The 25,216-nt window shown below is 45.1% G+C and overlaps 1 protein-coding gene across 2 annotated transcripts; it reads right to left on the bottom strand.

The window, feature by feature from the left end:
- Window positions 1-1,745: 1,745 nt before the first annotated feature.
- On the bottom strand, window positions 1,746-22,297 carry LOC126534333 (thrombin inhibitor hemalin-like). Of its 2 annotated transcripts, XM_050181613.2 has the most exons (4): window positions 22,190-22,297; window positions 17,272-17,466; window positions 11,788-11,838; window positions 1,746-2,132 (listed from the first exon to the last, which is right to left on the bottom strand). In XM_050181613.2, the coding sequence occupies exons 1-4, from the start codon at window positions 22,242-22,244 to the stop codon at window positions 1,927-1,929; spliced, it is 507 nt and encodes a 168-aa protein (XP_050037570.1). In that variant the 5' UTR covers window positions 22,245-22,297; the 3' UTR covers window positions 1,746-1,926. The 2 variants fall into 2 exon arrangements, with proteins under 2 accessions (XP_050037570.1, XP_050037571.1); XM_050181614.2 differs by lacking the exon at window positions 11,788-11,838.
- Window positions 22,298-25,216: the final 2,919 nt, after the last annotated feature.

The following is a 25,216-nucleotide window of genomic DNA, read 5'->3' on the forward strand; positions in this document are numbered from 1 at the left end:
CAAGTTTTCGGGAAGGAAAGTGGGCGATCTGCACACCACAGCCAATCAAAAAATTTTGCAAGTGCTTGTCTTCTCCGTACAGTCCAAGGTACCGTCATGTGCTTTACTCTTTCTATCGCCGTTTTACGGTGGAGCTTTGCTGATCTGCTCTCCAGCGTTCTGAGCAGATGCCAAACATGTCGTAACGGCGAAGCAGTATCCAGTGCCGTAGAAGGTCTGCCGCGCGAGAGGTATCCAAAGTAGACGCGAGTTCGGCTGGGGGACCGCACGACCCACGGGCCAATCGACGACCGCGAAGCTGCACGCCACCGGTGACGCAAACAGCAGTTGCAGCATCTCTCCCAAGCAAATTGATTTCCGCCAGATAAAGTGGTGCCCAAATTGTACACTTTGTGAAAAATAATATCCACTGTCAAACTTTAAACACGAACGAAAGCTCTGATACTTTTCGAGCTCAGCTGCAGCACACGGCTACATACAGCAGACGACCGGCTCGTCTGTGGTCGCATCGCAGCCGACTGCGCCACTAAAATTGACGTATTTTCTTCTTCGTGTATAATTCTTGTGAAGAGAACGCCTGGCGACGTTACCGGCGCCGCCGAATGGTCGGCGGCGGTGGGGATGACGTCGATGCCAGACTGACTACACCTCGATCACTGATTGGCCACTTCGATGTAGGGCTTCTGCAAAAATGGGCACCGGCCGCATCGTTTCTACGGCAAAGAAATCTTCCCGTCAGCGAGCAACAGCACCGTCGAACGGCGACCCGATAACAGGAAAGGGTGTGCAACGAGTTGCAGTGCCGGTGACGTTCACGGGCCTTAACCATCCCATTTCACAACGTGCAGCTCTTGCTTACATTTTATGGGGCTGGAGCTGACGCGGAACGCCCCAGAAAAGAGTGCTGCGGTGACGGCTCGCTTCTAACTAATTGTGTTCGTCGAGTCGAAGCTGACGTATTTCCCCGTGTGCGTTGGTTTTCAGTAGTCCTCAAGCCGTTTGAAGTTCTCTCATGGACGACATCCACGAATGGAATGCGCCCATTGGTTTCCGCTTCAGCCGTTATTTTTATGTTCGGCTTAAATGAGTCCAGATGCACGAGGAAATGTGTTGCATGCCGGAAATGAATACTATAGAAGCAGCCGTCCACGTATCTTAGAGCTGTGGCCACGTCCTGAGTGAAAACGGCACCTTTCACATCCTCCAGAGCAATTCTGGCGTAAACGACGGGCATAGATGCAGCCATCGCAATGCCTAATACCTGCTCGTAATACTACTTTTTAAAGCAGAATTACGTATTCTCAAGCCAAAACTTCAGAAGGCATCATATCTCGTGGGTTTAGAATGGCGTGCGTTCGGGCAAAGAGCCAGCCTCGAGAACTTTCCTTCAGCACTCGCCCCCAATCATATTATATTTACAAAGACAGTGCGCTCAGCGCATCTAATAGGCGCACTAACCTTGGAACCTTCGGTTTGTAAATGTAGGACATTTCTACTTTGATCACTTTGTGCTTTTCCCGATTGTTCACAAAGCAGTTCCAGAACAAGCCATTTTAGGCTTAATAAACAACAAAACGCATTGCTACGATAAGAGAGTAGCCTATTATAATAATTTTAGCCTGTTACGCACATGCTTCTCTTCATTGTCATAGGACCACAAACAGAAATATTTTACATAAGAAAAATAATGGGCCGCAGCTATAGATAACCTTTGTCTGGTAAAGAAATGAGCAAAAAATCTTGGCTTCTTTAAAAAAAGATTGACAGCCAACATTCCCGATTTTATTCAACACACATACATACATCTCTTAACCCAAGCGAGAGCGATAAAATTAATGTCATTGAATATTTACTGTGATAACACATTATCTTTTCAATCTTTTTTTCACTTCTACCGGTATCATTCACATTTGCTAGATCCCTGCCTCATCGTGGCTTCGGAAACGGCGCCATCCGTCCCCCGCAAACCTGCATGCATTGACTTGCGGTCCTGAAGTTGTTGCCGTTGCTGTTGCAGCCGCCGTAGATGAACGTACGACACGAACTCGAGCCAGCATCAAAGTAGAATCGGGTAAAAGCTGCCTTGCAGGGACCGCTGTACGGTGGCCTATGACATACAGGTCCGGCGAATACTGCAAGTAAAAAGCAAAAAAACAAAGTTTTTTGATCATGGAGAAGGAATAATCACCGTATTCAACAACTTTCCTTAGTACAATACTCATATCATGTAAACTGCAGGAGCATATCCGCCTCTCACAAGACGCTGTCTGCTCTCGCCGACAATGCTGTTTCATTGCTTAAGTGCCTAAACATTATCACAGGCGCTGTCAGCGACTGAAAAATAACGTACAAATGGAAGTGCTTTTGCAAGTCCTTCCTCAAAGCAGGAATTCCTAACGATTATCTTAAAGCCCGGTGTGTCCAATATTAAAATACGGGATCCACATTTTTCTTCACTCAGGGCAACAGCGGAATATTTTCTTGTCAGGGCCTGCTCTGCGCGTCTTAGTCGTTCCTTGTTCGCAATGTTATGGTTTGGTAGTTAAATTGTGTTCTACCATTGTGGTCATTGTGTCCTCTTCACACAGACGCTGTCTACCACCCGTTGTCATGTCGATGTCGTCTTGCCGTATTCGTCATGTCATCGTCATTGATCCCGATTCTTCATCCGGTTGACGTCACGCCTTCCTCTTGACGCCATCGTCATCATACCGTCATCGTCATCTCATTGTCCTAGTTGTCTTCTTGACATTGTCTTCGTTAATCCGTCGTTATAATGTAAGAATCCACTTCTAATTTCCAACGCGTCGTTATATGTCTTTGTCATTCCATCGATAACGTCCACTCTATGTATTCCATCGTCACTGCGTCGGTGACATACAGTCGTCGTCAAGTATGCATGGTCATTGACGACACAGGCAAGCTGGTGCCATCGTGTGAGACTATATCGAATTATGTTGTATCTCACTGAAACAAGGAAAGTTTCAGAATTACCACTACCCGTCATAGATAAACGTTGCTTCGGGAATATGCTCTGTCGCTACATTGTTCGATATCTATAGCAACACTGTCGACATCCACCGTGAGATGAGTTATGCCACAAATATTTTCTGTGATGGCCGTGTGCTGACAGTCTAGAAATATTGCGAGTGATATCGTAAGTGAACAGAAAGTACGAAGCGGTGTAGATTTGTACTACCCCTACGGTCGTGGTGCACCCACTTAAATGCCCCACTTGTTCTTGGCAGTTCAGTCGAGTGATGACAAAAAGACAGAACTACAGACTTAGAGCTTCGTGTGAATTGTCCACCTTGCATGCCGCATATAGTACAATTGCACTTCATTATGACGCATATTCCTATAGACGATCGAGGCGAATCCTTGTGATAGAAATTACAAAAAAACAAGTTATTTATTAATTAGGCGAATTACCTGTATACCTATTGGTGCGCGTTTACTCTGAGAAAACGATTCAATTGCTTTTTTGAAGCATGAATGCACAATTATCTAGACAAAATATATAGATTTATTACAGTGCAATTACTAGGACTTGGTGGAAAACGCCCAATGCGCCATCTTGCTACGTCGACTTTCTTGCATATTGTTTACCTTCGATAACTTTACTGACAGCCCCTTATAAGTTGTTACTGAGGATGTTACGGTTGCAAGTTTTTATAGTGTTTGAAGAGTTTCCAAATTTTGTGCTGACCGCCTCACGCCTGTAATTTTTAGATAACCGTGCAAAAAGTGATAATTAATTTCGGACGACACATATTACTTTGAAGGATTCTGAACATTGCGCAGCGAATTGGTTTTTATTTTTTGTAAGTGCAGTTTTGAACCTCACTGCTCCTTAAAATATTAATGCTTTTGTTCCTCATTGTCGCTTCAATTACGCGCGCCACAACACTCTTTTGCATGCAGTTTTAACATGCACCCCGTTAAGCCCACGTCACGTTGATGTGTCGGCGTTCAACACTGTGCAGTTTTATTCCTTGGTGCTTGCATGCGGCCTAACTTACTTAACATCACATGTGATTAGAATTGCGTCCTCTGCGGTGCCTTCAGTAATAATGTTCGCTCATTTGGGTAAGGCTCGGTAAAAACCAAGCTATGTTTGGTATGTTCCTTTCAAAGTGCTTCGCATAGCACCTATTGCATCATCACGTTCATTGTGCAACACTTTTTAATGTTAGGGCAGGGAAGCTGTAGGCTAAATACCAGAAATAGTGTGGCGCATAGCGGAAACATACATGTTATGCTTGAAACACAAATGTCAGAATAGAGCAAGAGATGGAGATTATCTTCTGTAGCCGGGGTGCATTGGGGTGATTCCACGAAATCTCTGTGTCAGTGATGATGCCAAAACAACACTGAGCTTCATTGCGTAAGAGTTTTAGGGCTACTTACTCTATCACTAACGTGTTACACGATGCGTCAGTAGATATACATGGGGTCCAATGGGGCTGTATATGAGAATGGCCTAGGACTATGTATCACGATTATTATCCTCATCAGCCTGTTTTATGTCCACTGCAGGACGAAGGCCTCTACTTGCGATCTTTAATTACCCATGTCCTGCACCAACCGCTTCGAAACTAGCGCCCGCAAATTTCCTAATTTCATCGCTCCACCTTGTCTTCTGCCGTCCTCGACTGCGTTTCCCTTCTCTTGGTATCCAGTCTGTAACCCTAACGGTCCAATGGTTATCTAACCGGTGCGTTTGATCACCTGCCCAGCTCCATTTTTTTTCTCTTCATGTGAATTAGAATATCGGCTATACCAGTGTGCTCAAACCAATGAAAACGAGGCCGTCTTATTGATTTCTTCAACTTTACTTCACATACAGCTTAAAGTGAGTGGACACAACCTAGCAGCTCCTGTCGACAGTAGAGATTCAATATCAATACTGAAAAGAAACGTAGAAGCCATAGCCACCGGCCGATCAGTCATTGTATGAGGTTATGACGGTCGTGAAAACAAGCATTGCGAATGGATGATCTTAAGGGTAAAGTATTAGCCGCAGTATGCAGAAGTTCTGGTCTTGGTGATAGAAGGTGTCGAATACGACATTCTTCTCTCTCGCCCGGACATGAAATTGTTGAGGCTAAAGATTCACTGGGACGACACTGTGCCTGTGAGCCTTGATTCAAAATTCCAAAATTAGGACAGGTGCAAACCGAATTCACTGGCCAGAAATGGAGACTGTATCCAGAAACTCTACCCTGAATTCTTCTTGAGAGTCTATCTTCCTGGTACCACCAAGTTTGCAGTTCTCTTTAAACTTGATTACACTGCTGTAATTCCTTTATAAGAATCCCTGGATCCGCACAGGCCGTCAATTTAATTTGAACCTGGCAACGTTTAACGCTAGAACGTTATCTAGTGAGGCGAGTCTAGCAGTGCTATTGGAGGAATTAGAGGGCAGTAAATGGGATATAATAGGGCTCAGTGAAGTTAGGAGGCCAAAAGAAGCATATACAGTGTTAAGGAGCGGGCACGTCCTGTGCTACCGGGGCTTAGCCGAGAAACGAGAACTAGCAGTCGGATTCCTGATTAATATGAATATAGCTGGTAACATAAAGGAATTCTATACCATCAACGACAGGGTAGCATGCGTTGTTGTGAAACTTAATAGGAGGTACAAATTGAAGGTCGTACAGGTCTACGCCCCTACACCTAGTCATGATGACCAGGAAGTCGAAAGCTTCTAAGAAGACGTGGAATCAGCAATGGGTAAAGTCAAAACAAAATACACTATACTGATGGGCGACTTCAATGCAAGGTAGGCAAGAAGCAGGCTGGAGACAAGTCCGTGAGGGAATATGGCATAGGCACTAGGAATAGCAGGGGAGAGCTATTAGTAGACTTTGCAGAACAGAATAATATGCGGATAATGAATACCTCCTTCCGGAAGCGGGTTAGCCGAAAGCTGACGTGGAGGAGCTCGAATGGCGAGACTAGAAATGAAATAGACTTTATACTCTGCACTAACCCTGGCATCATACAAGACGTGGACGCGCTCGGCAAGGTGCGCTGCACTGACCATAGGATGGCAAGAACTCGAATAAGCCTAGACCTGAGGAGGGAACGGAAGAAACTGGTGCATAAGAAGCCGATCAATGAGTTAGCTGTAAGAGGGAAAATAGAGGAATTCCGGATCAAGCTACAGAACAGGTATTCGGCTTTAACTCAGGAAGAGGACCGTAGAGTTGAAGCAATGAACGACAATCTTACGGGCATCATTAAGGACTGTGCAATAGAAGTCGGTGGCAACTCCGTTAGGCAGGATACCAGGAAGTTATCACAGGAGACGAAAGATCTGATCAAGAAACGCCAATTTATGTAAGCCTCTAACTCTACAGCAGGAATAGAACTGGCAGAACTTTCGAAGTTAATCAACAAACGTAAGACAGCTGACATAAGGAAGATTAATATGGATAGAATTGAACATGCTCTCAGGAACGGAGGAAGCCTAAAAGCACTGAAGAAGAAACTAGGAATTGGCAAGAATTAGATGTATGCGTTAAAAGACAAAGCCGCCAATACAATTAATTACTAATATGGATGAGATAGTACAAGTGGCTGAGGAGTTCTATAGAGATTTATACAGTACCAGTGGCACCCACGACGATAATGGAAGAGAGAATAGTCTAGAGGAATTTGAAATCCCACAAGTAACGCCGGAATAAGTAGAGAAAGCCTTAGGAGCTATGCAAAGGAGGAGGCAGCTGCGGAGGATCAAGTAACAGCAGATTGGTTGAAGGGGGTGGGCAGATTTTTCTAGAAAAACTGGCCACCCTGTATATGCAATGCCTCATGACCTCGAGCGTACCGGTATCTTGGAAAAACGCTAACATAATCCTAATCCATAAGAAAGGGGACGCCAATGACATGAAAAATTATAGACCCATCAGCTTACTGTCCGTTGCCTACAAAGTATTTACTAAGGTAATCGCAAATAAAATCAGGAACACCTTAGACTTCTGCCAAGCAAAGGACCAGGCAGGATTCTGTAAAGGCTACTCAACAATAGACCATATTCGCACTATCAATCAGGTGATAGAGAAATGTGCGGAATATAACCAACCCTTTATATAGCTTTCATTGATTACGAGAAAGCGTTTGATTCTGTCGAAACCTAAGCAGTCATGGAGGCATTACGGAATCGGGGTGTAGACGAGCCGTATGTAAAAATACTGAAAGTTATCTACAGGCCGCCTTTGACGAAGATAGGTCCTCCTATCGAAACGTTGGCCAGCCTGTCTGAGGTACTTCATCCCTGTTTACAAACTTTATACCGCAGTGTGCTACTCCATCTGTCAGCCCCTTTCTTGTTTTTGAAGATACCTTAGTAACTTGCAATTCGCTGATGTTATTGCCTTGCTTAGTAACCCAGGGGACCAATTTCAATGCATGCTCACTGACCTGGAGAGGCAAAGCAGAAGAGTGGATCAAAAATTAATCTGCAGAAAACTAATGTAATGTTTAACAGTCTCGGAAGAGAACCGTAGTTTACGATAGGTAGCCAGGCACTGGAAGTGGTAAGAGAATACATCTACTTAGGGCACGTAGTGACCGCTGATCCGAATCATGAGACTGAAATAATCAGAAGAATAAGACTGCACTGGGGAGCGTTTGGCAGGCATTCTCAGATCATGAACAGCAGGTTGGCATTATCCCTCAAGAGAAAAGTGTATAACAGCTGTGTCTTAGCAGTACTCACGTACGGGGCAGAAACCTGGAGTCTTACGAAAAGGGTTCTACTTGAGTTGAGGACGGCGCAACGAGCTATGAAAAGAATAATAGGTGTAACGTTAAGGGATAAGGAAAGAGCAGATTGGGTGAGGGAACAAACTCGAGTTAATGACATCTTAGTTTAAATCAAGAAAAAGAAATGGGCATGGGCAGGACATGTAATGAGGAGTGAAGATAACCGATGGCTATTAAGGGTTACGAACTGGATTCCAAGGGACGGGAAGCGTAGCAGGGGGCGGCAGAAGGTTAGGTGGGCGGATGGGATTAAGAAGTTTGTCGGGACGACATGGCCGCAATTAGTACATGAGCGGGGTAATTGGAGAAGTATGGGAGAGGCCTTTGCCCCGCAGTGGACGTAACCAGGCTGCTGCTGCTGCTGATGATTATGATGATGATAATGATAATGATGATGATCATGACGATGATGATGATGACACTACTATAGTCAGGAAAAAGCCATACAACCTATCAACAGAAAGGAAGCCTAGAAGAGGAGCTTCAAAAGTTGTTAGAGGTTGATTTCCTCCGTGCATATGCATCACCATTGGCATTGCCAATCAGCATCGCCCGAAAAGAAGACGGTAGCCACCGGCTGTGCATTCACTACAGTGCGATCAACAGTCAGACACATCTGATCCCATTTCCAACGCCTCGAATAGACAGCATGATTCACTAAACAGGCGGATGTAGCTGACTTTCGAGGATAGATATGTGCGAGGGCTACTGGCAAATGCCATTTCAAGAAGAGACTAAGCAATACATCGCCTTAGTGACTTCACTTGACATTTATGAGCTAATCGTCTTCCGTTTCCTTGGAAAAACTTGTGCAGCTGGTTTGAGAAGATGATGAATAAAGTTCTGAACCCTTTTATTGATCGATTCTGGAATGTATATGTAGACGACATCATTGTATACTCTAAGAGTGAGCAGCAACATAAAGAACGCCTTGAGCATGTTCTCACTGCCTTGTCCCATGCCATGCTACAGGTGACTTCAAAAAAAGCAAGTTCTTCAAAAACAAACTCGCTTTTTGGTCTACTAATGGATGGTACCACTAATAATACCAAGGAAGAGTCCATGTTGCGTGTTTTATCGATTAGCGTACATGTCAGAGCATGTATTGGATATTAGGCTAAGAAGACACTGTGCTAAACAAGTTTGACGCAAAAAGACGTACCCTTTTAATGGTCAGCAGAATGTGATTGCCCATACTAAGAGCTGTTGCACATATTTTCTTCGGACCCCACGAGTTGCCTATTGCGGACCTGAAGCAATACATCAGCATGTGCAGAAGTTTCCTGGGAGGATGGAAGTGCTCCTTGAAGCAGTGGTATCTCATCATAAGCGATAACACACAACTGGTCCGGGATTTACACCCTTCTTTGTTGCAATTGCAAAACCAACTTATCTTCCCGCTCACGTATCTTTTGGAGTCAACAAATGGGTGCAGCTGACAGAAACAGGGAGGGCAGAAGACAGTCAAGGGAGCTACCGTAAAAGAATGAAAAGAAACTTGGATAAGAACTAGAACACAACGTTACCCGCGCAGGAGGTAGGATACTTGGTTTACGTGAGAAGAGGGCTATGAAACACTGGCCCTGCCTGTAAAGGACAGTAGTGTGTCGTGAAAACCCTAAGTCAGCAAGGCCACTTAAAAGAATTCACCAACCCTTCCTCTACCGGTAAATGGGGCTAAGCGGAGCTCGTCCTGCGTGCACGTGATCGTCGTCACCGTTAGGTAACCCACAAGTAACGGCGCCGGATTGCTTCTGTCTCCCGCTCCCTCAGCTCGGGATCTTCTCACTGCTGTCGGATTGCCTGAGGTCCGGCAGCTCTATCGGCCGGATCGGCGCACTGACGGCTAGTCCTTTCACGGGTGAGTTCTCGCCGCTGCTCGTCAAGCGTTGCCAGTTGCTCGGAGGAACGCACAACGCTTGGTCGTCCTTTTACGAGAATGAACTGAACGGAAACGAAGCAAGCGCAGCACACACTCGAAACCATTTCCTGCCATTTCCCTCCTCGGCGGAAGCTAAGCAGCTCTGATTATCTCTCGAATCCGTGCTAATGACTCGCGCTCCAGCGCCGGCGCAGCTATCAACTCACCAAACCGCCTTTCCCGCAGCAGCTCTGCTGTGACAGCTACTGGCTTTTTTGCGTGACCACTATGATGCCACTTGTGAGGCAGCACAAGCTTCGCTTGAAATTGTCTCGTATAGCGGCACGAACGAAAACGAAGAATCGGCTTTCACAGCGAATGTGTTTAAAGGTCATCCTAGTAGGCATGAAGGAAGAAGGGAGGGGGGCAAGGGAGCGTGCCGAAGGAGAAGTCGGAGAACATCATGGGGTGTCAGGGAAGATACCCGGTCACTCGATCCAGCGATAACTTTTGGTTATACACTAGACATTGGAAGGCGCTGTCTAGAAAGCACTAAAATTTTGTGTTTAGGATTAGCGAGGAGGCATTAGGTACTCTAGAAATACCAATTTTGGGGGGCATTGTAGAGGTTACCGCAGAGTTTGAGCTGTTCTTACCTGCATAAGCTTCAGCATTTTTCGAATGTGTACATAGTCATACCTCTAACCTAAGTTCGGCATTGTATTCTCCAAAGTGCGCATAAGTAACTTTCACGAGAAATTTCAGTTTTTGATGGTTCTCAGGGTAGCCTCTTCGCGCAGTCCCGAGCTCATCAAGCTCGCTGACGAATTGGTCGAAATACACCTGTCTCTTTATTTTTCTTAAGGTTTATTTTTCCACTCTCTATCTGTCAGTCCAAATGATCATTTAAAATCTATTACCTGCGTTTTACCGGCGGCGACTTAAATCTGCAATCATCGCCGATTACGTCCATCGAACAGGGCTTGTTGAGGAACATTTATCTGAATGAAGCAATATCAGCGTTCGCCACTCACAAAAGCTACAACAAGCACTTTTCGATGAGAACTCTGCAATGTTTCGCCGTATTGTCGTACCTATTATTTTTGTCTGGGAATAACAATACTTGTTATGAGCCTACTGTCGATTGTCTTATTTGATTGGTGACCTGTGCAAAGACGTGGCTAGCTTTTTTGCTGTCTGCTATATCAGATGGTAAAATGGCGGTCGGGATGCGGACGCCCCAATCTAAACGTAGAGTCGTGCAGTCATCTTATGGTATTCGCCTGGATTGTGTGCAGCATTTGCTGATCAACCTAAATTGTCCATGTATTATTGAAATTCCGCAACGAATGAGACTTCCCTGCTCTTTCTTGTTTTTTTTTTCTTTTTTGCTGTTTGAGTGTATCAGATTGTGCATTTGAGGTTAACATCGTTCGTTAAGTAATAGCGACATGCTCAAAGCGTTAGACAGCCTAACAGTCGCTGCGGACCGTGGTCTTTTGCTTGTTCGCCTACACTTGTTTGCGGGGACGAAGTGCGTCATTGTTTCACAGAATACGCCCCGAAACGTGACGAATCCCCTTCGGAAGGGTGGCTTGGTTGCAAGCACACGTTCGCAAAGCGAAATGTATCCTCGTTTCCCTGAATCCGTCCAAGGACACAACCTGTTGTCATTGAGGTGGTCTTCGCGTTGTTGGGCATAACGCCGGTAACCCGACGGTTACCTACGCTAGAGACTTGCGGCTGTCTCCAGCATAAGCGACGAGCCGCGTCTACGTAACGTGCGATGGTTCCGTGCGTTCGCTGACTGACATATATCAGACACCTCTGCGTCAGACGCTTCAACGTTCACCAAAGTCAGCGTACGCGTTTGTCATGCCAACCATGTGCGCCTATTCCGAAACACCCACAGCAGATGCACACGAAGCGAGCCGACTAGAAACTACCGCTTACCTATCACGTGATTAGGGCCTCCTCCTCTATATTTTTTTTATCTCTAAGCTTCACTATTGTCACGTGATGCTCCTTCATAGTGTATTTTTTGTCCATGCTAAACAAACTATAAGATTCACTGCTAACTCTGTGTGACATCTCAGCAATGTCTCATGACCCTAATCGCCGCGTATATCTTATACGTAGCCTGTTGCACTTACAATTTACACGGCCCTTCTTATCACTGATGGCTCTCCGATGTCTCTGGTTATCTGGAAAGAAAATACCAGCATAAGCTCAACGAGAGAATCTTCTATAGAAGACAGTGTTCCAGCGCTCGCATGAAACGCGTTAGTTGTAGACATCGTATCGACACTGTGACGGAGCGTAATAGAAGATCTTAATCATAGCAGCGTGGAGACAGTGTGCGCACCTTATTGTGTTCTAGGCATGATGTCGTCTGAGAAAAGTTTTCGTAGAGTGCTTTTTTTTGTGGTGCAACCCATGCTTGAAGCCACATAACTGCCATCTACGACAGTGTGATAAACCCTAGTTTAATTAAAACAACTACACTATCCCTTCTCCGGCGGGGGTTCTGCGAACCCGTTTCTGTACTTTGAGAAGCGAAATGCGGAGTCGTATGAGAACTACATTCCAAGTCTCCTGGTTTGGCTACGTCTACAGTTTTCTGTGAACTGTGCGGTGGCGCCGGGGGCCGTTACAGTCACCGTGTGCTTATTTTGCCTTATTTTAGTGGCAGCGGTGGCGTAGAGGTAGAACACCCGCCTCGCGTGCAAGAGGTCCGTGGTTCGAATCCCGGTGCCGCGCAATTTTCCACCGGATTAAAAAAAAAAAAAAAAATCCGCGTGTTGATAAAATTGCATAAACAGGCCTGGAATGTGGCCTGATGCCGGTGACCAGAACCGGTAACACACTCCCTCACCAGAGCAGGATTGGCCACCCTGGTGCAGTACTTGGCCACAACCTCCTATATGAACACAACAATCAAACCCCGGCCCTCAGTCCCCAGCAGCTGCGAAGCAACTGACCACGGCGGCGGTCAGACCTGCGACGCTGCAGAGGGTGCTAAGAATCCCTGGCTCCGGACAGGCCGCCATTGGAATATGAACCTGGCAACGCTTAACGCAAGAACATTATCTAGTGAGGCGAGTCTAGCAGTGCTATTGGAAGAATTAGAGGGCAGTAAATGGGATATAATAGGGCTCAGTGAAGTTAGGAGGCCAAAAGAAGCATATACAGTGTTAAGGAGCGGGCACGTCCTGTGCTACCGGGGCTTAGCGGAGAGACGAGAACTAGGAGTCGGATTCCTGATTAATAAGAATATAGCTGGTAACATACAGGGATTCTATAGCATTAACGACAGGGTGGCATGTCTTGTTGTGAAACTTAATAAGAGGTACAAAATGAAGGTTGTACAGGTCTACGCCCCTACATCCAGTCATGATGACCAGGAAGTCGAAAGCTTCTACGAAGACGTGGAATCGGCGATGGGTAGAGTGAAAACAAAATACACTATACTGATGGGCGATTTCAATGCCAAGGTAGGCAAGAAGCATGCTGGAGACAAGGCAGTGGGGGAATATGGCATAGGCACTAGGAATAGCAGGGGGGAGGTATTAGTAGAGTTTGCAGAACAAAATAATATGAGGATAATGAATACCTTCTTCCGCAAGCGGAATAACCGAAAGTGGACATGGAGGAGCCCGAACGGCGAGACTAGAAATGAAATAGATTTCATACTCTGCGCTAACCCTGGCATCATACAAGATGTGGACGTGCTCGGTAAGGTGCGCTGCAGTGACCACAGGATGGTAAGAACTCGAATTAGCCTAGACCTGAGGAGGGAACGGAGGAAACTGGTACATAAGAAGCCGATCAATGAGTTAGCGCTCAGAGGGAAAATAGAGGAATTCCAGATCAAGCTACAGAACAGGTATTCGGCTTTAAGCCACGAAGAGGATCTTAGTGTTGAAGCAATGAACGACAATCTTGTGGGCATCATTAAGGAGTGTGCAATAGAAGTCGGTGGTAACTCCGTTAGACAGGATACCAGTAAGCTATCGCAGGAGACGAAAGATCTGATCAAGAAACGCCAATGTATGAAAGCCTCTAACCCTACAGCTAGAATAGAACTGGCAGAACTTTCGAAGTTAATCAACAAGCGTAAGACAGCTGACATAAGGAAGCATAACATGGATAGAATTGAACAAGCTCTCAGGAACGGAGGAAGCCTAAAAGCAGTGAAGAAGAAACTAGGAATTGGCAAGAATCAGATGTATGCGCTAAGAGACAAAGCCGGCAATATCATTACTAATATGGATGAGATAGTTCAAGTGGCTGAGGAGTTCTATAGAGATTTATACAGTACGAGTGGCACCCACGATGATAATGGAAGAGAGAATAATCTAGAGGAATTCGATATCCCAGAAGTAACGCCGGAAGAAGTAAAGAAAGCCTTGGGAGCTATGCAAAGGGGGAAGGCAGCTGGGGAGGATCAGGTAACAGCAGATTTGCTGAAGGATGGTGGGCAGATTGTTCTAGAAAAACTGGCCAGCCTCTATACGCAATGCCTCAAGACCTCGAGCGTACCGGAATCTTGGAAGAACGCTAACATAATCCTAATCCATAAGAAAGGCGACGCCAAAGACTTGAAAAATTATAGACCGATCAGCTTACTGTCCGTTGCCTACAAAGTATTTACTAAGGTAATTGCAAATAGAATCCGGAACACCTTAGACTTCCGTCAACCAAAGGACCAGGCAGGATTCCGTAAAGGCTACTCAACAATAGATCATATTCACACTATCAATCAGGTGATAGAGAAATGTGCGGAATATAACCAACCATTATATATAGCTTTCATTGATTACGAGAAAGCGTTTGATTCAGTCGAAACCTCAGCAGTCATGGAGGCATTGCGGAATCAGGGTGTAGACGAGCCGTATGTAAAAATACTGAAAGATATCTATAGCGGCTCCACAGCCACTGTACTCCTCCATAAAGAAAGCAACAAAATCCCAATAAAGAAAGGCGTCAGGCAGGGAGATACGATCTCTCCAATGCTATTCACAGCGTGTTTACAGGAGGTATTCAGAGACCTGGATTGGGAAGAATTGGGGATAAGAGTAAATGGAGAATACCTTAGTAACTTGCGCTTCGCTGATGATATTGCCTTGCTTAGTAACTCAGGGGACCAACTGCAATGCATGCTCACTGATCTGGAGAGGCAGAGCAGAATGGTGGGACTAAAAATGAATCTGCAGAAAACTAAAGTAATGTTTAACAGTCTCGGAAGGGAACAGCAGTTTACGATAGGTAGCGAGGCACTGGAAGTGGTAAGAGAATACATCTACTTAGGACAGGTAGTGACTGCTGATCCAGATCATGAGAGTGAAATAATCAGAAGAATAAGAATGGGCTGGGGTGCGTTTGGCAGGCATTCGCAGATCATGAACAGCAGGTTGCCATTATCCCTCAAGAGAAAAGTGTATAACAGCTGTGTCTTACCAGTACTCACGTACGGGGCAGAAACCTGGAGGCTTACGAAAAGGGTTCTACTTAAATTGAGGACGACGCAACGAGCTATGGAAAGAAAAATGATAGGTGTAACGTTAAGGGATAAGAAAAGAGCAGATTGGGTGAGGGAACAAACGCGCGTTAATGACATCTTAGTTGAAATCAAGAAAAAGAAATGGGCATGGGCAGGACATGTAATGAGGAGGGAAGATAACCGATGGTCATTAAGGGTTACGGACTGGATTCCGAGGGAAGGGAAGCGTAGCAGGGGGCGACAGAAAGTTAGGTGGGTAGATGAGATTAGGAAGTTTGGAGGGTCAACATGGCCACAATTAGTACATGACCGGGGTAGTTGGAGAAGTATGGGAGAGGCCTTTGCCCTGCAGTGGGCGTAATCAGGCTGATGATGATGATGATGATGATGATGATGAGTGGAAGCCATAAAATCCCGTCCATCAGAACGGTTGACGGAGAAAAGGGACGACACAGGTAGCTCAAGAACGAGGTTGACGTACGGTGTATGGCGGCAGGAAGTTGATGTGAACAGTTTTACGGCTAAAGTGTGAGTTGAACAAATCGTATTGTCGTTCTTCTTGCTTTGTCTTGTTTAGTTATGTTGACGCTTATTATTAAATAACTTGTCCTTATAGTGCTGTATTGAAACTCACCATCTAGCAACAGGATTACTGAAAGAACTTGCAGTGTGTGACTTTACAGTTACGGATACGGTAATATAGTTTTAGTTATAACAGGTGAAGCTAAATAAAAGCAATATCTTGGAATCATTTTTTATCTTCTCTGCAAATACGCATTACCAGCGATTCCATAAGTAATAACTTATGCACTGATATTGCCTTCCATTTCAACTATTTCTTTTCTATCTACTAACTCACTTTACCCTCTTAGCCGACAATTTTCCTACATCTAAGGGCACACATCTAAAACATTCAAGTGGCTGCAAAAGCTGATTAGGAGAAGTTGCAGGAACAACTTATCCAGTTAATAAGAGCTGCCTGTGGAATTACTTCGGTCGGACGAAAGTCATTCATGGAATGCATGTGCCTTGGTTTCTTTCATCATATGCTAAATATTGCTGGTCAAGAGGTGGTGCATATGTTATTGTAACAATATATTTTCCTAACTCAAGGCATCGCTTGTTATAGCAGTACTGTCTTAATAAATCTTATTACTAACTAGGTTAAAATTGTCCTGAAATGACCGATTGCTGCAGCGACAAAAATACTGTGTGCGTTGTAATCCTAAAAATTCACCCTGGGTCCAATGGAATTCAATCTTTAAACATTTCACAGAGTCAAACGTTATATTTTGCACTTAGAAAACGTATTCGCTGGATCAGATGTATATTGAAATTTCGGATGACAAGTCCTATTTATCGGAAGCATAAAATATGTGTTGTGTTAAGGAATGCTTGAATAAATAAACGATCTATAGGTCCCTGGCTCCAAATTCAATGTTCCACGCCGACTTTACTGACTACTATTTTTATTATTATACCTGGAGTAGAATTTGTGCTGCTATACCGGGCAGTCACTTTTAACGGTACTAACGTTAAGGATTACCTCTATTGCGGCAGAAATAAAGAGGTAGTTTACCACAGTGCTATTATGTCTTTTGATGAAGCAAAAATATCAGCGCTCATTTTTTTCGCAAGCCCCAATTCTTTATGTCCGTGAGCCCGGTCAAAAGGGAGAATTAGGCACTCACGTTAATGTGGTCTTTGCTTCAATGGTAATTGAGAACGAGCGTTTGATTACGGTATTAGCAGCAAACTCGTTGGAGCTTCACCTGACTGGTACACGCAATCATGACAAGCTACTTCTTATTACTTCAGAGTATAATAATGCCTTGGCAAGAGTAAGGCTGCGCAGGCAGTCATTGTGAGGATGACGGAATGGCAGGCTGTTGCTTGCGTCACAGTTTGGAGCGGGGGAATCCTTCATTTACCCTGCAACTGCGCTATAACCAAATAGTTGTCTCGTTTCCGCTGTAGCCGCCGAAAAAAATCGAGGGAAAACGTTTACTTGCGCTGACGCTAAAGACCGCACTCTCGTTACGGCTTTCATGCATTCGAATTAAAGAAACGCCTTTTGCATACAACGCTCTGACGTTCCTAATAGCGTGATCTCCTACGGAAAAGTCAAACTCACTTTCATCTTGATCTGCCGAGCAGGTCTTCTCGCACGCCTCTTTGGTTTCGAAATTGTTTGCGTTTCCGCTGCATCCGCCGAAGTAGAACTCTTCGCACTGGCTTGTCTCCGCGTTGAACCACCATCTGAGCAGGGGCATTTTGCAGAATCCTGGATGGGCTGGCAGTCGACACCGGTCAGGAATGCCGGAAGCCGCTGCAAGCAACATGGCAACTAGAACATACTTCCCACGAGCGTTCAATAAAATTCGAAGAGGTAAAGGTTGATGAAGCTACCTGTTGTGCACATAATTACCTGTATGCTGGAAGTGCAATCACTGCAGCGGGATTTAGAGCATGTTGCACTTCTTAACGTACGTTCGAGGACTTGATAGGGGCCATTATTGCAAGCGGAAGCGAAGCTAAATGGGGAGCAAGGTATTTAAATAATTTTCGCCTTGTTCGCGTTTTATTTCTGCCAGTAGCTCCTTAGGCGAAAACGCAAACTTGCCAAGTCGTCATCGTGTGTCATCAACGCAGGAGTCCTGATATTTTTGTGGCAACGGCGATTACACGGACACCTGACCCGCATTCGCGCAGTCAACGTTTGCTTTGGCACGCGTCCCCTGTCGACGGCATTTCCGGGGTACGTGGAGTAGAAGGGTGCGTTTGGCTGCAAAAGCGACGAAGCGAAGTGGACGCAACCGCAGTGCGGTGCTCAGATGCAATGGCGGCATAGCCAGGACAACGTTTTGTCCATTTCAGATGGCACGGATCCAGTGCGCACTCGCACTGCCACCACAATATAGCGTTCCTGGTGAGGTGCCCTGTGTATGTGCTAGTCTGAGCGGAACAGTCGCTGAGTGTCAACCCGACGTGATACACTATTTCACTGGGCACTGACTGACGCCGGCCGTTTCACATCGTTGCCATCTCGTGCGCCAGTCAGCTTCGAAGCCTGCGACCCCGCTGTCGGCGCTCTTGATCACGCCCCCATTGTGAGATGCCGAGACGCTTTCGCCTCTACCAAGCAAGGCTAGCCTCACAAGGTTCGTCGCATCAACTGGTCCCACCAACCTAGAGTTAGAACACCGTGCGGTGGCTTCAAGACCCACTCTAAGCAATTCCATCGCTGTCAGTGATTCTCCCTTCGGGCAACACGGGGAAATGTTCTCACTGCACTAACGCACCCGGTGATTGCAAAAAAAAGTAAGCGTTACGTCATAATAATTTGCAGATTGCCAAAAATACGTGCCTAGAAAATTCAGAAATGAATAAAGACGCTGTTTTACCAGCAGGCCTAATGTTCCGACATGATGTCGGTCATCGTATTCTGTAAGCGCACGGGTGGTACAGAAGTTTGGAGAGCAGCTGTAATTTCATGTACTTAATGAAAATATACAATGCCGGCATAGCCTTTTATTACGCGTACTCTCACCTATTCATATTACCTTGCCTTGAAGTTCGTGATTTTTGAGCAAGAAATTTGCCAATTAGTAGGTCGTTGTCAAATTCGAGGCACAACTAGACAATCAGAGTTGAAAGCGTGCCCCCTAATAGTTAAGGATCCTTTCATATCTGGGACCTGAGATTACATTTGAGACCCTTTATCGGCTTTATTTCCCTGCAAGTGGTTTCATTTGCGATGCTTCCTCGTTAAAATGGCCCGTTATTTATGAAGATTAACACTCGTTATATTGTATTTTACATCAGTTTAGCAGAGTTAACATTTAATAAATTACATAAAGTAAACATCTTTATTCATCGTCTTTCTTTCTTAAAGAGTCTCAATGTGCCTACAGAACGGTCATAAAAATTGGAAGCGTAATCGTTTCCTTACCTTCTTAAGCATGAGTAAAAACGGGTGCCTAAAAAACCGGGCAAGAATGCTGGTTAAATTTTGTATAACTTACAGTCGCTTTCTCAGTACTTAGAAGATTTTGATTGGCGAAATAGTTCCTTTTAGAATCATTCTTATGGAAGCGACTCACCATTCGCACTAAGCTGCAAACGGAAAGCTAAAACTTCACTTATTTGTCAGCACGTCGGCAAAATATTGCATAGTTTACATGTGATTGATAGTATTATGTCTTGCCAGGTAACTTCGCTCAGGTTCGTAAAATGTAGTGACACGATATATGCGCTGAGCATTCACGCGCTGCGGTTCCTGGTGACGTTCTTCTTTCAAAGGCAATCCTTGCATCCGAATAAACCAGATGCAAAATATCCCTGAATAAACGCTCATTTGAAGTTAGATTTTTTACACTTATTCGGAGTCAAACAGGACTTTGAGGGTCGAAAAGCACATTGCAGGGGGGAAGGGGGTATCACGGATACAAGGATTAACAGCAAACGAATGTCATTGCTATTTATACAACAATAGCTTTTACAATAATGGTGTAAACTAGTAAAAAACAGTATTGTTTTCTTACTAGTTTTACTGTTTTTACTAGTTACTAGAATCTGACCACCACGCTGAAACAACCGCTCACGAGCAAGCCTTCTAAACAGTGTTTTGCCCTCCTCCCAAGAGACCAAAAGTGGCTGGCTACGTTGAGGACGCAGTTCGCGTCTACTCGCTGAGCAGCTGCATGCAATGTGTAAGGATATGGTGGTTTGAGAGTGGACTGTAAGTGACATCTTAGCATCCTAGGAGGATATGATACAAGTTACTGGCCGGGATGTCAGGATCGTACTACTTACCAGAACCGAACATTACTGACCATGATTGACGTGACTTGCCCTGCTCATCATTAATCATATCAGAAGACTAACGTCTGGTGTCGGTTGTATTATACCTATTTTCAGGAGGCTCGAGCAAACGAAGGTTATTGCGATGCAGCCTAGTAGGCTACAGCTATTCCAACCATAGCGTAACTACAGTGGCTCAAGCGTCACCGTAGCAATAAGCGATTGGGAAAAATATCTCCTATTAGGCAGCATGCTGTCGCTCTGCGCGCCCTTCTGTAATGCATCGCCATGTTGGCGCCATGCTTTCTGATGGAGGAAGGCTGTTTTCGCTTCATACCGACGTTAGATTTCGTCAGTGCCTTATAGTTTTCTGTAATCCCGGCAATCAACATTGTGCACAACGCTGCCGTTTCCATATGTGTACCCTTAGCTACGTCTCATGTTTACTTCTAGGCAGATCTGCTCGCTCCGTCCGCTTATGCATTTGATTAGGCCTTTAGTACGTCGTAGCTTCAATTCTCCCTCTACCTGTTATCTTCGAGAGTCTCTCTTTCTCTTCAGAGACGCCGACAGCCATATATGCCAAGCCACAACGCGGCAGTCAACAGTTGGTAAATGTTTTATTTTTATTTTCTGTGTGAGCTTTGTTTGTATCCCGCCTTTTAGGAAGTAAATCTGCCATTGCTAGTTGGGGCTGGTGTTGTCACTTGTCTGTAGGTCCCTGTAGGGTCGTGTGTGCTACATGAAGCATTACGGAGAAAGCACAGTTGGTTAGCGGAGACACAGACGAACCGGATCGCAAGAGACCTAAGTCGGCCACTCACTCCTACCCTGACTACGAAATTCGACGTAAGTACTCATTATACTTCCAAGATTAACATTTTGTGCATATTCCTCAAGCACTAGTTGACCTAAATGTGGGAGCGTAATACGCTCTAATCATAATAGAGAAAACGATAATCAGTGATATTTAGTTGGTTTCTTTTTCTTAGTCAATTGCCTCACTTCTCACGCCCTGTGGCTTGATAAATAGTAGTGATAGAGAGCAGTGTGATAATGAGCGATATAGTTACCAGGTAGAAAACCGCGTTGCATTCTTATGACTGTTCCCGTGACGCTCTAAAATGTTTGCGTGTGGCAGACACTGATGCCATAGATGACGTATTAGCCAAACAGCTATTTTCCAAAAATGCATCAAGAATAACACTTCCAATCTGATGGCGCTGTTGTCCATGCTTTTCTCAGCACACAACTCAGCTAACCCATTTAAACACGTGCTATATTTGCACACGGCCCAGCTGCATGGCAGTGAGGTTCACACAGCCGTTCGCATCCGGTGGCACTGATGCTGCACCCGAAGCAGTGGTGATTAGGTCGGGACTATTGGATAAAGCAAGGTAGAAGAACTCACGTAGAGATTGCACTAACGCCGACAACGTTAGGTTACTTGGCTTCGAGTTACCATTCCGGAGCAAGCAATGTCTAACTTGTTCAGCTTCTACAGTCCTGTATAGGTGAACTCAGTGCATTGTCAATAGCTCTGTGCAAAAAGACTTACGGACGCTCTACTGCTACGTCAGAACGAACGAGCGCGTACGCATCCTAAAGCACAGCATAAAGCACACTTCAGCGATGCTTCCAAGGTAGGGCGAAGCTAGAGCTTGGAACCGACAATCTCTCCATAACGCATGAAGGCATAGTCCGTACGTGTACTCGAGCTCTAAGAACAGAAGGCGTTCTGCTTGTGGAGAAAAAAATCCGGAGCAACTACGGGTTCCTCACTTCTTCAAATAAGGGAGACAATCGTCGAGTACACACGCCGCATGAGATGTAGACAAGGATGCGAGACGCGGGACTGATTCGATTTCTTGGGTTTCGAACAATAAAGAGTCGTATATGGTGGTTACAATTTTCCCCAGGGTGTTCGTACGCGGAAAAGAAAAGGTAATCGCTGTCCCATATTTACTCAAAGATTCATTCCTTCATTTTAAGCTTGAGCACTTTCCCATCCAGTCGGAAAGACTACATTTGTAGTTCTCCGCATCAGATTTCGGGACGCTATTTTAGGTCACTAATCTTGAATGACATAATATTGAATAAATGTTCGTAAAATTCTCAAAGGAAAAATGCCTTGATATTTGTTGTATCCTTACGTAAGGTTACAATTCTCAAAAGAATGCTTACACGTTACATACCGTCACTGTATATCACTCATATGCACCGAAAGCAAGCGTTTACGAAACACGTACCAAAGGCAGCACCGATGCAAGCTAGAAGAATGTAGAACTTCATGCCGCCGTTCATTCTCGGATACCCTTATGCAGCCTCTGTGTGCTATGACTTTATAGCAAGAAAAATAGGAATTGCTGGAATTTCCGAGCTTCTTATCTTCCTGCACATTGTTTGCCAAGAACGGCAATCTCACGTGGCTCCGTGAAACAATAGACCCTGATAAACAGTTCCTGATGCGCTATCACTGCTACACAACCAGGTCTGCAAAAGCTCGTTGAGATTGGTAAACACTGGCACTTAGTCGAACGCCCAAAATAAAAGTTACAATTTATACATTAAGTAAGCATGTCTGGCAGTGAAGGCTATGCGCTCCGCAAGAATAGAGTCTTGGGGCCCTACAACGTAAAACTATTCCAATATGTTTCTATTCCAATCTCCTCACGTCAAATTTTCGTAACCACCGACGCAAGCACCGGGCGGTCACCCGCAAGGTTGTCTGAACAGACCAATCAAGCGCTCTCCTCGTTCATAGGAGGTCACTTTTGTTTGCTTGAAAAACGAATAACATTGCCTACACTGAGCGGCTTCTCGTATCTAATTGGCTGACAAGAGGCGAGGAGAACGCTCAAGTGGAGAGAGATTAACTAGGGCAGAGCCAGTGGCCTGAAAATCGATAACCGGATGAAGAGGGTGGTGCCGGCGTCTGCGATTGGTCGGCTTTCCCTTACTTAGCTTGTGGTGGCTGGTCGAAAATCGCGGCGGCATGCAACGGAAGCTTAAGAATGACGCTAAAAATGACCCTCAGCAAAGAAGAGTTGGCAGAAGGCAGTGGTAAACGTGCCGAAAGGGCTCGAAAACGTTACACGGCCACGCAAGAAGGTTTCTTATACGCAAATACACCCATGCTCTCCGGCAGGTGCGAGTACCCAGCGTCTCAGCGATCGGCGGCAGCCATCTTTTATTCCTTTCGGAACGGGGCAGCCTGCGGCTACTCCGAAGAAAATTCAGTTTTGTTCGGCATATTAATGCATCTTTATCGCGTACACGTCACTTTGACGCGGTGAGTTTGTGCGGTTTTGTGACGTCGCGGGACAGGCAGGTGAAGTCGGTGCAGCCCGAAAACTTTTTACCAATAGCCGCGGGCTAATGGCGAAAAAGGGTTGAATCAGAAATCACTGCTTCTCTTTTTTCTGTTAAATCATGCATAATCAGTGTGTACACATCATATCAGATGGGGAGGTATCGCGGTTTTCGTGACGTCGCGTAGCAGACAGGTGAAGTGGGCGTGGTCGAAAAAAGCTTTTGACCAATCGTGGAGGGCTGATAGCAGCATTGGAATACAAAAGTTTGGAATAGTTTTACGTTATAGCGCCCTTGTTTTACCAGGTATTCAACATTCTTTCTTCCAAAACGCTGTGCGAAAAAAAAAGACCTCCTTTGAAAGTCCGACTTCAGTTATGGTCACGCAAACAGACTCCCAATACGACCAGTCCTAATTTTTCAAAGGGTTTAGCAGTGGAAAGAACCAGAAACCACAAAAAATTTGAGCACATGCAATGTTGCAGTGCTCAAACTTCTATTTTAATTGGCGTATGGTGTGGATCACACGTCCATTTTCAGAGAGTGGAAATTCAGGAGCTTCACTCATTGCCTACTCACAGTCTTGTCCACTGCAGTTAGAAAGCTGGTTTCCCGCACTGTGGCAATTCTGTAGCCATCGTACAGGGAATAGTTCACTTATGGTTAGATGATTCACGTGCTTGTCATTACCAATTCTAATGTTCTGTGGCTTTAGTCACATCCTGTTTAGTGTGCTGCGTGTCAAGGTGCATATTGTCAGTGACTCTCCTGACGCCAGATTGTTAGCGCTGTTTCCCTCCTATTCAGTGCAACGCTTTGAAAAATTTTCTATTCATGCACCGAACGCCTATTCCTTAGATACTATATCTTCAATGTCATTCTACGCTTTCGAAATAGACAGCCACAGTACCTAGCAAGGATTGGGATTTCTATTGATGCAAACACTCTCTGAAGAGCGAGATTTTCTCTCGCTTGTGAAGAAAAAGATCCATCTTAGGTACCCAAAAGACACTAAGTGTTCTGACAGATCAACTAGTCGCACTATTTATTAATTAGTTTCCCTCTGTTGGATAAAGAACAGCTTCGCCTCTAAGTTGGCAGTTCGACTGAGCGCTGAGCTCGAACAACGTAAAGTGAGACTAAGTTGTCAACTTCAACTGGCGTTCCCTCCAATAATTACGCCCCTTTTTCCAACAGAGCCTTCCTCCTATGTATGAATTGGTGAAAACATCGATGCTGTGAGGTGCGGTCACATTTATTAATTTGGTGTATTTCTTCGCTTCGACGCTTCGAGCATTTCGGTAAGAAGATTCATTTAATGAAAAAAAAAACATGCACAAATCACTTCTCTGGTCCATGGAAGGAATCCTAACGAAGAATATTACAACGATATCGGGCAAGAAAACATTCGAATCTTTTGTTGAGCGTATAACAAAATTGTGAGGGCGATAACGCAAAAATAAAATTACAGATTTTCCTCTCATCGTGAAGTCGTTTAGAATAACAAATAGCCGGCTTGAGGCACATCTGCCTAAAGAATAAATTCTTAGAGTTAATATACCTTCTGCTAAGAAGTGTGAGATTTCTGCCGTGGTTTGACAAGTCACCCCAATTTATTGCTTAACGCAACGACACCGCAACTCGAGGACCCATGGTGTCTGCAAGTGTGACCCTACCGTCCTCCCAATCACATCGTGCAGTTCATGCAGGTAAACGCATAGCAATACGCAAATGGCGCTCGTCGCGGCTCTCGCGCTACCAGCAACTCAAGCAAGAAATTCTTACCAAGGTATTATGTCACCTTCACCTTCTGCCAGCAGACCAGAACATGGACCAGGGCCTCAAGACCACCTTCTTACAACACTTTAGCGTACTAGTGGCCCATAAACTACACAGCACGCCACAGTCTCCTTCAATGGCTGACGCTTCTGAAGGAGCGGCTCAACCTTCGTCGAAGTCTTAAC

Source organism: Dermacentor andersoni, chromosome 7, assembly GCF_023375885.2.
Source record: "Dermacentor andersoni chromosome 7, qqDerAnde1_hic_scaffold, whole genome shotgun sequence".
Classification (NCBI taxonomy): domain Eukaryota; kingdom Metazoa; phylum Arthropoda; class Arachnida; order Ixodida; family Ixodidae; genus Dermacentor; species Dermacentor andersoni.